The 17016-nt window shown below is 39.0% G+C and overlaps 1 protein-coding gene across 1 annotated transcript in view; it reads right to left on the bottom strand.

Annotated features, from left to right (window-relative positions):
* LOC127367349 (collagen alpha-1(XIV) chain-like) overlaps window positions 1-17016 on the bottom strand; it is a 111641-nt gene that overhangs the window by 3404 nt on the left and 91221 nt on the right. Inside the window, exons 39-46 of the mRNA XM_051407111.1 lie at window positions 16410-16463; window positions 11729-11782; window positions 11506-11577; window positions 8556-8591; window positions 6687-6753; window positions 6321-6512; window positions 3690-3767; window positions 2471-2626 (exon numbers count right to left, since the gene is read on the bottom strand). Coding sequence (XP_051263071.1) covers window positions 2471-2626; window positions 3690-3767; window positions 6321-6512; window positions 6687-6753; window positions 8556-8591; window positions 11506-11577; window positions 11729-11782; window positions 16410-16463 — 709 coding nt within the window. The remainder of the gene's footprint in view (window positions 1-2470; window positions 2627-3689; window positions 3768-6320; window positions 6513-6686; window positions 6754-8555; window positions 8592-11505; window positions 11578-11728; window positions 11783-16409; window positions 16464-17016) is intronic.

Raw genomic sequence — 17016 nt, 5'->3', positions numbered from 1 at the left:
TGCAGTGGCCCAGGGTTCGAATCCGACCTGCAGCCCCTTGCTGTGTGTCATCCCCTCTCTCTCTACCACCCTTCCTGTCTATCTTCAGCTGTCACTATCATAAAGGCAATAAAAGCCCCAAAATAAATAAATATATATATATATTTCAAGAAATAAGACCTAGAGGCTGTTTTTATCTATCTACATGCAGTTCTATGATATGCGTAAAAAATAGTTTGACATTCTGGGACATATGCTAATTCTGTTTCTTTCAGAGCGTACGACGAGAAGATCGATACCACGTTCGTGTCTGACTGTTTAATATGAAGCTACAGCCAGCGGGTAATTCGCTCAGGTTAGACAGACTGGAAGCAGCTAGCCTGGCGTCATCCAGAGGTTAAAATATCTCCCTGCAAGCTCATCAGTTACACAATGTTTCTATCTGAACAAAAGAACACAAGCTGTGTATAAACAATTTTACACAGGGTTTTCCAGTCAGACTAGCTGCTGGTTTCCTCCTGTTTTAAGTATTAATGCTAAACTAAGCTAAGAGGCTGCTGACTATAGCCTTATATTTAACAGACCGACATGACTAATAAGAGTTAAGAGTATTTCCTAAATTATTTATTTGAAGATCTAAGCACATTAAATGATTCAGCTATGATAATATATTTTTATTTACTGCTGAATTTAGCCTTGCTTAGCTCAACTGCCAACTCTCTGTGGGACGTAGCAGCCTCTCTTAAAGATAGTGGAAATGCACCTTTAAGTTATGCCAAAGAAGGAGAATTAATTGAACTACATACAGTAATTTACACATTTTATATATACACCAATTTCTAAACTTTTTAAAATTGATTTGTTTACTCACCACCAGGGCAGTGGAAAAAGATGTATAATATAATGTAACCTTCTAGGGATTCTGTATGTACATGTATGTTGAACCTCATTGTTCACACAGCTTTAAACTGCATCCAGAAACATCTATTTAAATTAAAAAGGCAACAATGGGTTTGGATAAATAGGAAAAATACTAACTAAGGAACTCTCCCTTTAAAAGTCACCATGACAAATATAAGGTCAGATCTAGTGGCTTTGAAAAGAACAATACTACTCCACATACTGTATTTTATTATATAATTTCCCTTTTAAGTGGTCTGGGAGGCAGCATTTAATCCTTGCAAGGTTGAAAATAACAAGCAAGACTCTTCTAGGTCATAAAAAAACAACTTTCTGACTGGGATCCTTTTATATAGAATAAATCTGGGTTGATGGATGAAGTAATGTCTCATCCATCAGCTACTTTAGCAGATGATATTTCATTAGGACGACTCGTAAGAAGCTGTTAGATGTGTAAAGTCCGAGATGAGACAATGGACCCGTCAGTATGGACATTCAAATATGTCCTGGTCGTGTGTGTGTGTGTGTGTGTGTGTGTGTGTGTGTGTGTGTAACAGCATATTTTATGAGATCTCAATACAGACAAATAGCGTCGGTCAGTGTCAGTTAACTTCTTAATCCATCTGTGTGGACATGAATGTATAAACTTCACAGTGGAACAACCATAAAAGCCAGATTACTCTCCAATTCTCTGAGAGCTTTATGAGAACAATAACTATCTCAGAGCCGCCTGTCACTGTGAAAACAATATTTCAACGTTTTATACATATAAAAGATGGTTTATAAGGTGGAAAGACTGGGCAGGGTTACATTGTTTAAGCTGTTCTGTGTCAGTAAATTTGCAAGTATTAAAAATAAAACAAATGTCTGAATGAATTCTTTGCTAGTAAGGCTGGTGGTTGCTCTGAACGAGTCCTTTGATAGTGTAAAATGACAGAATGCAGTTATTGCTCTCATTCAAACAAATAAGTACAAATAAGGTCTAAATAAACAGCAGAGAATGTTTTTGTAAAGTCTGGATATTCTGTGTTTTGACTACATTTGGGAAAAGATGCCAGTCAAAATGTTATTTCTGTTTCATTTGCCAGAGCCTGAGCTACAGTGAACATGTGTGCCTTTGTGTTCATTTGTCTAAAGCAGCGGCTCCTGAACTTCCTCTGTCATGCCGCCTTTTGGAACGGAAACAAACCTTATAAAAATTATCATGAAGATGTTTTTAATTTTCTGTTGTGCCAATGAAAAACACCAGCTACATTTGCTTTAAACTTTTTAGTTTTTTATATTGAAATGCTATATTGACAGTTAACTAAAGAGCAAGATGGGTTCTTCAAGTTTTTAATTTGACATATAATGTAGTTGCTTGATGAGAGTCACTTCTTTTTTTTTCTTCCCTTCAAAAATCTGTCTTTTTGTTTACGTTTTTGGAATAAATCATGATAGTCTGCTAGCATCATTCAACATTCCTTACTCATACACATTTTTACTCAAGGCAAACCCCTCCTGTAATCACTATAAGGGTTTATACTGATTTATAAATGCTTAATAAGGGGGTTAAAGCAAAGTGTTGAAGTAGCAGCTGAATGATGTTTACCTCCAACGTTGTACCCCATACAGGAGTTCTGGTCACAGTATCCCGGTGGGCCAGGCGGTCCCGTTGTTCCTGGATTCCCCGACCTCCCCGGTGTTCCCTGGTTACCAGGCCGACCAGGGGGGCCCTGACTGCCTGTCCGTCCTTCACCGGGCAGACCTGAGGATGGAGCGAAAGTACAAAGATAAATACAGTCAGTCATCAATAAACATCAGATGAAAGGACTCCAGCAGTGTGACACCTGGTGAGAGGGGATAAAGGAAGAAAGAGGGAGGAAAATAAACTGAAAATGTGCCATCGAGGGTATATGTGTCACTGTACTATCACCTCCGCAGTCTCTAAATCCCTCTCTCTGCTGTGATAACATGGCAGAAATGACATGATTGTCATGTCTGGATAAGGGAGATGATGGTGAATGTCCTGAGGGCAGGAGCAGGAATAACACAGTTCTTAGCTGAAATTCAGCCAGAGGCTTCTGTTTTCTGTTTACACAAGAGAAACTGCTCCACAGGACTCACTTCAGCAGTCAGCAAAAATATGAAATCAATATTTTGAGGAGAGTGCCATTTGCCAAGTGCTAAAATTATCATCCCACAAATATTCCAGAAAAGCAGAGCAGATGGAGACAGAGAGCTCTCCCCTATACCTTTCTCTCACTAATAGATTTCCTTTTGCATGTATTGAAGTTTTCAGATTTTTTTTTATAACACTTATCTGATCATCGAAAAAAGTTTCCAGGGAGTTTTGTCAGCTTGCTCTGGGTATTGATCGCACAACAGTAAACTGAAAATCCCAGCACTGACATATTTTCATAACAAAAACCTCAAACTCCACACAGCGCACAGGGAAATCAATACAGAGAATTATATTCACGGTCCAAACCGTCTGCTTGCTTTTCCCAGGCAGAGATTTAACAAGCAAATCCAAAACACATTAAGTCTCTGTGCAATTCTATTGTTTCAATATTTGAAACATTTTTGGATTTGTTCAGAAAAAACACAATGGAAAACGTTCCACATAGCTTGCTCCAGCCTGGTCGCAGTCGTAAAACACCGAAAACAAATGTTCAGGAGCAGAATAATGCTATTATAATACTAATCTTGTTTTTAAGGAGCTACAGCACCAAATATTATTTGAGCGCTGAGACTGGAGAGAGTGGATTCAGTTAGTTTAGCTTATCAAGTACCCCTGAGGACTGTGGATACGTTTGTCTGTGTTTTACCTGGAGGTCCGGGTGGTCCTCGAGGTCCCTGACTTCCAACCCCTGGACTCCCCCTCTCTCCTTTCTCTCCCGACAGACCTGGAAACACACACAGTTCAAAGAGATCCACATTAAACTCAAAATCACACATTTGTCGTTTTCGTTGCACACACAGCTGCCGTCGTACATTATTAAGTACAGTATTTCTGTTGTATGCTACTTCTACACCGCTACATTTCAGAGGCTAATACTGCATATTACCTCAGCTACATGTATGCTACAGTTGTAGTTATAGCTCATAAGCTTATAAAATACAATTTATCTCTAAAGATTACACCAGTGGTTTCAGACCTTTAGATCTCCATCCAGTTATTAGCAGTTCCATAAGAGAAAGATTTCCCCTATGAACTTCTCACATGGTTTCATTTAAATAACAGTTTGAGGCCCAAAGAGGTCAATTTGTTCATAAAAAAAAAAATAAACTGAATACAGATTTGTAAAGCAGAGCATTGTTTTTAATGATGTCTGGATCTCTGAATTTATCTTGTGACCCTTTGTGGGAGGTGCCAACCCTAGGTTGTCAACTATCTAAAGGAAGGTAAAGTGGTTAAATAGCTCCACCTTGACCAACAGTGAAATGCTGCTTACACATGGTTGCATCAGCATCAGCATCAGCAAATCGAATCATGTAAATATATCACAGACATTAGCCATTTTTTTCCAGAATGACTTCTTAAATGTTTCTGTTGATACTTCTGCACTGACGTAAGTGTGAGTTCGAATGCAGGATGTTTACTCTGAGGGGACTGTAATCTGAATAATTCTTCCACCACTTTTCTATTCCAACATCGGTATTACGTTGCATATTGTTGGAGAAATGTTCTAGATAAATTATGCCTGGATGATCAGTCAAATAAAATGTATGATGGGCCCAGAGTCGGCTCTGTGCTGCTGTCCAGTGGTGCAGCTGTTTGAATGACCTAATGGAATATTTTTCGTACACTCTAATATAAGAGAACCACATAAAACTGGTGATCTGCAGATTTTCTGTCCTGCTGCTTTTACGACTGTCTTAATCAATTGCATCTGTAAAGAGGAAGCAAGCACAATGAGGAGAAAACATTTGACATTACCTCAAATAAAAATTAATTCTCTACACTGGCGGTCTCGTCGTGTGATATACTCTCTTTATAATGGCCGGTAGCTGACTCATTGGCTTTCTATGTTCAATATTGTATGTGGAATATAAATGGTTTCATGTGTTGAGCCTGAGCAGAGCTTTTGTTCCTCATTCTGGTGTTGGCCCTACATGGACCATCTGACTTAATAATAACATGTCTAACATTCTTGAGTGAGCCATACATCTTTTATAATATTTGACCTACTCTGGTTTCAGTTCAGACTGTAGAACAAAAAGGAATTGTATGCGTATGAGTGTGTGGTGGACTAGTGGCTGCAGATCATAAATGTTATTGGGGAGAATCAAAGGTCTGAACCGCTGAAGAGGAGGTAACCATGCTGGACACTTCCTGACAGTCATTTGACTGCTCTCAGCTTTCCTAACCCTCTGTGTGTGCAGGCGTCATTCAGCGGTTATTTAGTGTGGGTTGCGTGTTTTAGTGATGAAGATGGGACCTCATAAAGGCTGTTTCTCCTCTAAAAGTTTGTGACAGAGGAATGACCTCATGGATACTGGAGTTACTGTCTTCTGGCCTGGACTTAACCTTGCGGAGCTCTGCCCCTCACTGTGAGTCAGCGAGCAGGCCAGAGCAGACAAGAAGCAGCAAACAAGCAGGCAGGTTGAAGCTCCAACTGGAGACTTCCTGGTTTCTTTTTTCAGTTCTTTTCACAGTAAAAGCTCCTGGCCATTGTTGAGAATGAATGAATGCGTTTGGTTATTTAAAAAACATGCTGCCAGCTGGACTCTTCTCTTATACATAAACATTTATTACAACACCAGAGGTTTATACAGTCACATCATAGTAACCATATTTACCCAAATAACTAGCCAACTGTCATTCCTTCAGAAGACAGCAACAGGAAAAGCAAGAAGTGAAGATGAAATGGAGACATCAGCTACAACACTGTTTGACCTACTTTTTTGCAAAGGACATTTTCCTATTGTGCAGAAATCTGGTTCCTAACCGTCACATTATTTTGTTTTGCTTTAAACTGGGCTGAATAATTTACATCCATGTGTATTGTATAAACTGTTTTTAGAGTGGCCAAAACACATTTTTAATTAAATGTTGTTCTTGAAGACATTGAAGTGCTTTAATTCCACTTAAGCGTTAAATAATTGTAGAGATAATATTGGAAATCACGATACGTTTTGGTTAAGTAATTATACTATTAAATATTTGTGCTGGCACATCTCTATATGCAACTCCTATAACATTTTCAGATTCACGTTGGACAAAATCGATGCAGCAGAACCAGAGATAATATTTGCTCCATGTCAAACCTGACTCAAGCGACATCACTTGAGGAAATTTATCACACAGCTTCCTGTGGAGCCACAAAGGCTTTAGCCAACTTTCACATATGCAGGAATTTGTTTTTGGTTTTGTTTTCAGTTTGTTTGTATTGTGCATCCTGTAATATACTCTGTCTTTACTTCTAAACACATCCCTAAACATCTTCCTCTCTCACCTCTCTCTCCTGGTCTTCCACTCTGGCCATTGGTACCAGGGAAGCCCGGCCTGCCAGGTGGCCCTTGCTCTCCCTGAGATCCTGGGAGGCCTCTTCTACCTGGCTCTCCTGGTGGTCCGGGTACTGTTCGGACTGACACTGCTGACTGGACGGGGATCTGGTTCAGTATGGAGTTATAGCGAGACAGGTGGCCTGCAAGAAACAGAGGACATTTGAAATGATTTACAATGACCTTTTTGACATTTTTGTTTCTTTATTGTGATGTTTCACCACAAATCAAAAAGAAGAGAATAGCAGAAAAGAGAAGTGAAGCCAATAGAGGTCAGAGGAAACCTTTTCACCAAAGAAATTGCACTGAATACTCACTCTGGATGAGCTGCTCACACACTTGCCGTGCGATGGCACGCACAGCAGCTTGGGATTGCACATCACCCTGAAGAACAAACAGGGAGCTCTTACGGTCTGATATTACACAACCACACAGTAGACTAATACACCACATTTCTATTTGAGCAACCACAGTGACACAGTGACGCCCAGACCAGTGGTTGATTAATTGGTGGGTGGGTGTTTTGTGGGTATTTTAATGAGTGTACTCCACCTTTATTTTACCCTCTGAAGCCCCTTACATTTATATTGGCCATAACAGATAGCACACTTATGAGAGCAACGTACAGAGTATTTCTGAATTACACAATTAAATAAATCAAGATTTTATCATAGAAAATATGTATTAATATATATTCTACAGAATAACACATTTTAAAATCAACCTTTTGTTTTTATTGCAGTTGTTAGCTAGAAGTTTTTTTAAACACCATTAAATGGGCACTGTTTACTCGTCACGAGGAGTTGTATAATGTCTTCTGTTCAGGAGCTTTAAATAAACTTTTTTTTGCCTCTTGACAGATTATAGGGAACAAAAGTCAAGATGATGCTTTGATTTTGACCACATTTTTTTAAATATTTCTCTGACAAGTCGACCAACTTTATAGATGTATAGCCTAACACTTAATCACTGGAGTAGCACTTCTAAATAATTCCATTGAAAAGATATTGATTTTGAGTTGTTGTTGACACTAGACCCTTACTGGTTGAGTGTAATGGAGTTGAGACTTGTCTTTTAAAGGACCAGTATGTAGAATTTAGCGGCATCTAGTGGTGAAGATGCAGATAGCAACCATTTGTATACGGCTCAGACTTCTAAGCGTGTAGGAGAAACTACGGTGAATGAAACTCATGAAAAACATGGAGGAGACAAGAGGACCCGCTTCCTTTGTAGATAAAACAGCTTATTTAATTTGAGGTGATTTTACACTAATAAAAACATACCTATGAATATTATATTCCATTTCTGCCAATAGATCCCCCTAAATGTTACACACTGGACCTTCAAGATGATAAAGCTGACTTAGTCGCACCTCTAGTGTAAGTTGTATGCATGGTAACACTGAAAAGCTATACACACATCTTAAATCTTCATAGTCTCACTGCTTAACTGATGTTTATAATGAATTCAATGAATTCTTTTGCCATGTACAAATTATCAGTATCATCATACAATCATTTGATATGACATCTATTAACATATTTATAGCAAAACATATATTAGAGACAAAAGCTTTGTAGTAAATGTTTTCCCCTGTTCAGATATTACTGTATAAATCACTCCAGGACTGTGAAATGAGGGTGAGATGCAAACTACAAGATACTGACCAGATTCTGGAAAACTGGGCCAACCCAAAAAATGTACAACACTGAGGAAGAAAATCCTGTCATGTTTTTTTTAAAGAGACTCGTGTCAAACATTGGAAACGGAAATGAACTGCAACGAGGTACAAATGTCCCTAACGGTTGATAAAATTGTGCAGAAACAGGAATTACAGGTTTGATTCAAGTTGCATGTCTCTCAAGCTCTCGGCAGTGACGGCCTGGCTACTGTGTCAGCAAAATACAAACCCTGCTCTGCTGCAAATTTGAACCATGAACACTGATTTGATTTGCTTTGCTCTAAATGAGGTTGAGGGAGCGAAAGAGAGAAATAAAGTAAATGTTTGTGCCAAAGATGAACATGAAACGGTGAATGTGTACTGGGGAGTATTTCTGTTTCTTCAAAACAAGGTTGTGAAGCATTAGAGAGTAATAGTTTTACTTTAGCAGAATAACAGTATCTCAGCGCAGTAAAACCTGATATGCTCTAAACAGTGGTTGAAATGTGTGAGTGGAGCGACTTACTCTTTCTCCCTTATCGCCTTTGGTACCAGCTGGACCCTGGAACATAAAAGCACAGGAGAAGAATAAACATTAGACTGCGATGTGCACTCAGAAATAGCCATGCTCATCTCTATTCCCCTCTCCTTTAATGTCCCCACCCCATTACTCTCTATCTTCTTTCCTTTATGCCTCTTCAGCACACGCACAAACACTTTCCTCTGATCTAACAGCTGGTATAACTAAATGCATTTACATTTTGACAATATGTCCAGGTTCTTTGTGTCCTAAAGGCAACGCACACATAAGCGTCAAAGCCTGTCTGCCCACAATCTGAGAGCAATTTCTATGCCTTGTATGTGCTGTGCTTTCTGCTGCCAACATTGTAAAGCACACAGATGCATATCTGATCACAACACACACATGCACACAAAAACCTGCCAAGCACATAAAGCCTGTGAATGCATATCATAGTGTAATGCATTGTAATCCAGAGGCAAATAAAAGACAAATATTTCCTGGCCACAGAACCATGTGCTGATATGATAAATATCAGTTTAATGGTATTACCGCTTTTGAATAAAGGCTTGTTTATCTTGGGGGAAACATGTCCTTGACCACCGACTGACTGGCTGGATGTGTGTTTATGTGCAAGTGGGTTGGTGGATAAGGAAGGGTTGAGGATGTGTTTGCAGGCCTGGCATATCATATGCATATAATACTGCAGATGATAGAAAGCTTGTGCCAACATTTGACACAGCCTCTGAATTGGACTGCAGGTCTCCACAATAAAAGTCTTCTCCTGGACCTCCTCTGTGGGTCTGTCTGGATCTCTTGAGTCTTCCTGGGCATATAAATGTCTACTGTCTTATCAGGGAGACATGGGAAAACCAAATCAAACTGCGTGGGAGCCAAAACAAGTATCTGAGCTTAACAAAGACGAGAATATCTCACATAAAAATCTGATTTCTTTTATTATTTCATCAAAATTATCTTCCCATAGTGCCCTGTGTATGCACAGTCAGTCCAAAGTACAGTCGATGTTTTTTCGCTCAAAGTGTTTTACAGTTCATCCTCAGAGGGAAGTACGTTTATTTCCTCTTGCACAGCACATCAGTGTGGACTGATAAAACAGTCACAAGAAGATTGTTGCTTTTTTCTTTCGTAACTGGCAAACATAAGAAGGCTTGCTACCAAGTCAAGCAAAATAAATTAAAAACCCTCAGGTGGTTGAGTCACTGGAAACCACATTCAGGAACAGTATTTTGTCCCGGTCATACACACACACACACACACACACACACACACACACACACACACACACACACTTGGACTCATTGACACACACTCAGGACATCATCAAATGCTACGACAACTTGATAGACGTGTGAGGCGAGCTGTAAATACAGAGGTATGTAAAACAGTCAGTGGAACAGTAAACCATATTTTTATCACCAATCCAAATGCCTAATCAAAGTGAATTTTACTGCTATCGATAAGGGACATCTGCCACTTCTGCATCCTCAAAACTGACAACTTGGACCAGCTGGCCAGAGATTCTCCTATAGCCCTAACAATAAGCTACAAATATGTTTTGTTCTGTTCTGTATTATGAAGTTTTATGAACATTGATTTTGATAGATAGAGTATAACATTTCCAGATTAATCACATCATTCCGAAAACAGAATGTATTTTTGGTTCACATTAGGCGCTAGGGCACAAGGTCAGATACTGTAGACAGTTCTTTAAGTCCTACTACTCTGCAAATTTACACTCCATCTTGCCTTCCATGGTTGGTATACAGTACATCCACAGTCCTTTCACAGTCCAGTGGAACAGATATGTGGCACTTTTGTGTCCACCTCAACAAAACTGGTTGGACTGACTTCCACCTCTTAAGCTCAGTTGTGACACACCGAAGCAAAATGCAGTTCCCTGCAGATTGGATGGTTTCTATTCCAGATAAAAAAAAACACTTGTTTAAGAAGAAAAATATTCTCTTGCAGCAGAAATATGGCAAAGGGTTGCAGGGGGCAGAACGGGGACTGAATCAGAAATTGAATGTTGAGCTGAAGTTTGAAACAAAAAATTTAGGAGATTGTGGTTCAGGAAAGTAAGATCTGATTTTCTCCTTTTGTCTCTTTGTGTGTTTGGTGCGTGTGCATACATTCATATGGGGTGACTATGCCTTGTACGTAAGAGATGAGGCAGATGTGATCTCTCACTGTTTTTTTTTTTTGTATGTGTGTGTGTGAGGGGGAGAGAGTGTCAGTGACAAGTGATTTATAGCTCTCCCTCTCTGAGCCAAACTTTGCTGCTGGCCTGCAGAGCTGACCCGAGACTAGATTAGCTGTCACCGACATCACAGCATCATCTGTTCCTGTTAGCATTACACAAAGTTTGGAACCCAACATCTTCTCCTCCGCATCCTTCTCTGTACTTGTTTTGTGTCCCTTGCACATCTTTCTTCTTCTTTTGCAGGGCTCAACAAAATATGTCAAAATAAAGTCGCCTTATGGAATAAGTGTACCAGGATGTATCTTTTGGATTTTCTTAAAGGATCAGTCTTATTAGCAGAACTAACTTATTACTAAATGATACATTTGTTATTATGAGTAATCCGTCCAACACTAACAGGCTGTTTCCAGGTAGCAGAAAGTAGATCAGAAATTGGAACGGGACGAAAAGGAGAAAAACAAACAATCCATGAAGCATGAGCTCCTTGTCAGCACTGGAACCAAACTACAATTTATGTGATGCAGCTCAGATATTGTTGTATAAGAGGAGAAATCAGAGAAGAAATCAGCGGATGAAGTAGTGGAGAGGTCATGTCCTCTTTGTTTCATTGTTAATTTGGATATTTTACGTCATGAGTGGAGGGATGATGTGTAAAACTAGCTCTTAATCTTAAGCTCAGTTCAGTGTCACATTTTTTTCACATCAATCTTCACAAAATGAAACATTTTCACTCACAGGATGTCCTTGATCTCCTTGGGACCCTGCTGACCCACCAGGTCCTGTAGCTCCTGGTGCTCCCGGGGATCCCTGAGAGATAGACAGGCAATAAGAGAAAGAGCCAGAGACGGAGAAAGAGCCAGAGACGGAGAAAGAAGGTGACAGGAAGCAGAGAGGTCAGTTGGCCCATGTATCAGGGTGATCTGTCAGACGAAATTATGCTGAGGATAATAAGACTTACAATGGGTCCAGGAGGTCCTTGTCGTCCCTGTGGTCCAATATTACCCGGCAGACCCTGAGAGAGACGCAGATGAATACACACATATTAGGTGCACTTTCGTAATTGTAGGTTGAACTTAGTTTTGCACAAGCCCAGTATAAATGGCCTGAGGAATTTCCTGCAAGTCTCCAGACTAAACCGACAGTAACAATGTTATTTTCTGAAACAATTAAAATACTGGCTACTGATGGAAACCCAACTCAGTAGCTGTTGCATCTGCTGCTCAAAACCTCTGGCAACAACTGCATCCGATCACATCTTTATGTTTGGTTTTGCTTTTAGACAGTTTTCACAAAACACAGGTGCATTCTTCTGGACTGTTCTTCTCAATGTGTATTTTAGTTGCCATAAGGTGTTTAAAACCATCGCTGCCGTTTAATGTCTTCACCATGAGGCTGTGGTTTGAGAAGAACACATTCATACCTACTGTATGACACTTCTGTAGGTCTGTTTTTGTTCATGTATGACATGTAATAACAGGATATATAATAACATGATGATGGCTTTGTTGTAGCTCAGTATTTATGGGTCGTTCAAATTGAACAAATTCAGTGCTTTTTTTTACATATTTTGGAAGCTGAACTCCTGGAAAACAGCTTAACCTGAGGTTTAGCTAATCCTTTCATTTTAGCTTGGATGTCTGAAGTTACTTTGTGGTCACACATTGAGCCTGATGCCCTTTCAACATGGACACTGTCCTTATATGGTACTGAATTTAACACTAGTACAAGCCGTGAATTAAAAACAATAACATTACATCAAAATGGAGAATGACACAACTGAGAAAAAAGTGTGCTAGATATTTGAATAGAAATAGGTTAGGTTGAAAAACTTGGAAAAACTAATTGGTACATTTTCTAAGATTTCTTAGCATTTATTCATATATACATCATAAATTCTCCCCACAACAGCTAAAGCATCAAGCTTATTTAAATTCTCATTCATTCTTCCAAATAAATACACCAAAACCAAGTGATCTTCTGCTTCTCTGAAAAGCTGAGCCAGTATGTGACATCAGAAAGCTCCTCTGCGAGAGTCACTCTGGTGTCACACAGTAAACACTCGCCCTGGCAAACCCACTAATGGGACTCTGGAGGAGGCCTTAGTTCCTCCCAATATTTAATGTCACACACTTTTTACTTTGAAATCCTTTCAAACTGAGCAGAAGCACAAAATGTCCCACTGTGAAGCAAACAAGCATTAGATTTGACACTGGGACAAGAGTCAGCCTGGTGTCACACTATAAACACTCCCAATACTGGCTATATTATAATCCAGACGTTACCAAACTTTTTTCTCTTTGAGGCTCAAATAAGAAATTCAGCCTCCTGCATTCTCTCACAGGAGTCCGTCTCATGAAAATGTATCATTGCTGTTATATTTTGAAAGCCAAACAGCAACAGGTTTACGAACTGACCTATAGTCTAAGAAACTGGAGTGAGGGTAATCGAATTCAGATTTTTGTATGCATGCTGAAATACCCACAAACAAAGTGCAGGTTTTCTCTGTGTAACCTCTATTAACGAGACTGAACTTTTTATTTATATTAAACTTCCTTTTGCAAAGGGCTACGAGGTGAGCTTGGCAAGTAAAATTTTGATGAGATCTTCACCTCCTCAGTGTTGGATAATTTACAAGTCGACAGTATATATTAAATAATAAAGTTGTGAGCAAGAATGATGGACATGTGTTTTTTGGGGTCTCTTTATGACAGGAAAGCCAGCATGTTTTTATGAGCCTGTATCTTAAGGGGGAAACAGCTCAGTTTTGTTCCGGGTTTAAAAACTTTAAAAGGTTCTGAAATGGAAGGATCGATGACAAAATAGAGATTTATAGTTCTCCTTGATCCATTTCACAAATAAAGTACCCAGGAGACAGTTACTGTTGTTGCAACTGATCTAACTGGCTGCTGCAGTACAGTCTTGGCCTGACTTACAGTAGCTTGTTTTCTGTTTTTTTTTTTTTTTTTTTGCTTTTATGCAATTCACAAAAAGTTTTGTGTAGTGTGTATAGGTATATGTTTTACTGTGAATCAACAAAGGACTATCTATTTTCCCGGTTTTGCTTTATAAACACTGGATGATACGGACTAGTTGCTGGGATAACAAGCATTGCTTTTTAAAAAGCTACTTCTTACTGTTCAATTGGCTATATTCTACTTTCTATATTGCTGTCAAATAAACAGTGATAGCAGAAATTGCTGTTGCATTGATAACCGCTTGTAAATTGATTCTTATCAGTATTCACTGCACCCCCCCTTCCCTACAGCTTTCAATGGGTCCACTGAAAAAAAAAGAACATTTAGAAGGAGTTCAGCCTGAACACGCTGCTGCAAAAATCAGAGCGTGATGCTGCAGAATAAAAGCTTGAGATGTTTCCTGTTGTGTATGTAAACTGAATGATAATCTCTTTGTGATTCTACAAACATACCCATTGTGGAGTTTTCTTTCTTGTAGTCTCTACAACACATCTAAAAAATACACAACATATCTGCAGCATTTTAATAAAACAGGGATGTGGGAGGCCTGTCATAATCAGTGCTGCAAAGGAGGATGTCTTTCCCAATTTATACCAGCTAAAATTGCTCCCTGATTAGTAATTTCACATGATCACACTCGATAATTACATTAGTAAACATGCACTGTATTCTGTGAGCATGGGTGTGTCACAGTGCAGGCTGGTAATTCTAAAATTTGAGGAGGACTGGATTCAGTAAACTGCTGAACAGGGCTTTGTAAACTGCAACATAAAATAAAATGTAAAGCTGTAAAATTTACAATCAAGTTGTTTTTTCTTTTATTTATTTTACAGCTGGTGGAGACTTTTTACATTGATTTACAGTTGGACTGAAGGGGTTGGGACAGACAGATAGTGTTGCCCTAATAACCAAACCAAAGAATCTTAGAACCAGAAAACCCCATTTACAACCACAAGAAGCTCAACTGACTAGATAACCACTCAATAATGAAAGAAATTAAAAGAATGGCTGAAAAAATGTGTGTGACTGTAGGAAAATATATTAATATTCTAAATAAAGATAAGCTCTCTGATGAGCAAATTATACTATGACAAGGGTATAATTTGGGATAAAAAGAAAACAGTGCAATTAGTAATAATTTATATCTGAAATCACTGTAAGTTGTAGCTTTAAAAGAGTCAAACCACTTGGCTGATTTAGAGGTGAAACTTTTGAGTTGACCGATACTAGATTAAATTTAAGAGTTTTCCTAGTCAATCTGTGTTGTAGTAGCCATATGAGGAACTATATCTTACTAGTGGCTAGTTCAGCAACATCCTTAAACCAAATGGAGACATAAACTGTTTGATATTAATTCATTTGTTTAAAAAAGGCAAATAGTCAGAAATCTCTCACACAAAAGCAACAAAAAAAAAGTAGAAAACTAAGTCGCTAATACAAGGCAGATTAAAGAATTTAGCACAGATGTAATTGGCAATGTTATGGTTGTTATTGGCACATTTAATTAAACCAAAACAGAATGCGAGTTAAAGCCTTTCTTGCTAAAAGTTCACGAACTCCAAGCCTATATGGCACTGTGAGAAGAAACTGCAGCCAACATACAAGTGTCCTGAAGGAAACCGCATGACAAGCCTGACAGCTACACATGGCTTCTTCTGAAAACTAGCACTGAGGGGATGAACGTCTGGACCCATGTCAGCCAACACAGAGACAGCAGATGGATTATGTGTGTGAGTCTTTCACCTCGCCAGGAGCCAGGCCAGGACAAAACTCTTCTGTTATCATATTACGTATTTGGACAAAACCTCCTCTTTCTGCTTGCCGACACATTGCGCTCTGGCTGCGTTGCTGGTTTGGTATTTACAGCCCAGTTGGGCACTGTAAGGCCTGATTCCTCTGTCAGCATCAACCACAGCCAGCTGGTATCACAGAGCCTTTATGAATGAGATCCCATCTATTGTGGGTGTTCAAACGCTGGGCAGGCCTTACTGTTGTCTACAATTGGGGGAAGACTTTACAACATAAAACCAAACAGACAAACACAGCTGCATGCTCAGATACAGTACACAGCTGGAAAAGTACCATAAATACAAGATGACTTGAACAACTATTATGTGTAAATATCACCTATAGTAAGAATGATTGGACAAATAATATGCTTTCAACTTTTACAATTTTCACATCAGTTCTTGTCTACTTCCACTTTGTCACAAATTAAGTATCTGGGGGGAAAAAGATTATAAGTGCTTCACAAATCGCTGATTATAGATTATAGTTTTCACAAACCGTTGACAGTTTGAGTAGCAACATCAAGAAAATGTCAAAATACAAGATTATGAACAAATGAATAAAACCGACAGACAGAAGATAAGAAAGAAAGACAATCTCTTAAATCTCTTAAAATGTCGTGTACATATAATTTCTTAAAACAATTTCTAAATGACCTTTTTCATATCTTAGAGCACTCTCTTCAACTAATATACTATTATCATTATATCATATCATATATACATTTGTCTTTCTAACTTTCAGGATTGTGTTTTTATACCTACTTTAACTAAATAAAAATGTCTCTTCAATAATACAATACAATGCAAATACAATACATACATATACTGTAGAGGTAGTAGAGGTAATAGAAGTAATGTCAGCGTATTGTCTTACCCTTGCTCCTGGGGGGCCGTCTCTACCAGGGGAGCCTGGGCTTCCTGGAACACCCTAAACAAAACAAAAACAAGCAGGTTTGAATCACTACCACAAGACTGACTGTGGTTCACGTACAATACAGTACGTCACTGTATATTAGTCTAAAAGAAATTTACTCTCAGTCATGACAAACTGCCATACCTTAAGATCAGGTGCCAGAAAGTCTTTTTTCTCATAATACACATTCAACCAGAGGTCAAAACAGATAAGAGTGTCCTGTCTTGCTCATCGATGCTTTGACAGCAGTGCACATTAATTTGATTTGTGGAAAGAACCGACCTCTAACCCTCAGGGTACAGAACAGCGTCTATACCAGCAGACCACCCTGCTGTGCTCCATCGTCTGCACCATTTCCCCTTCATCCACCTCTCTGCAGGTCAACGTACTCAACCGGTTCCAAAATACAGTCATGGATTAAGTGTTGTGGTGATTTATCTATGCACTTCAGTATTAGTGGAGAGCTCATAAAACGGGACAGTTAACACTGTTAAAGGTTCAACAAATTACAGGACGGGGTCAGAGAGAACAGGCCTCACATGATTAATGATGTACCGTTGTTTAGATG

The sequence above is a fragment of the Dicentrarchus labrax genome, unplaced genomic scaffold (assembly GCF_905237075.1).
Source record: "Dicentrarchus labrax unplaced genomic scaffold, dlabrax2021, whole genome shotgun sequence".
Lineage (NCBI taxonomy): Eukaryota > Metazoa > Chordata > Actinopteri > Moronidae > Dicentrarchus > Dicentrarchus labrax.
The sequence above is the reverse complement of the archived record's forward strand: the minus strand, read 5'-3'. Positions and strand labels throughout refer to the sequence as shown.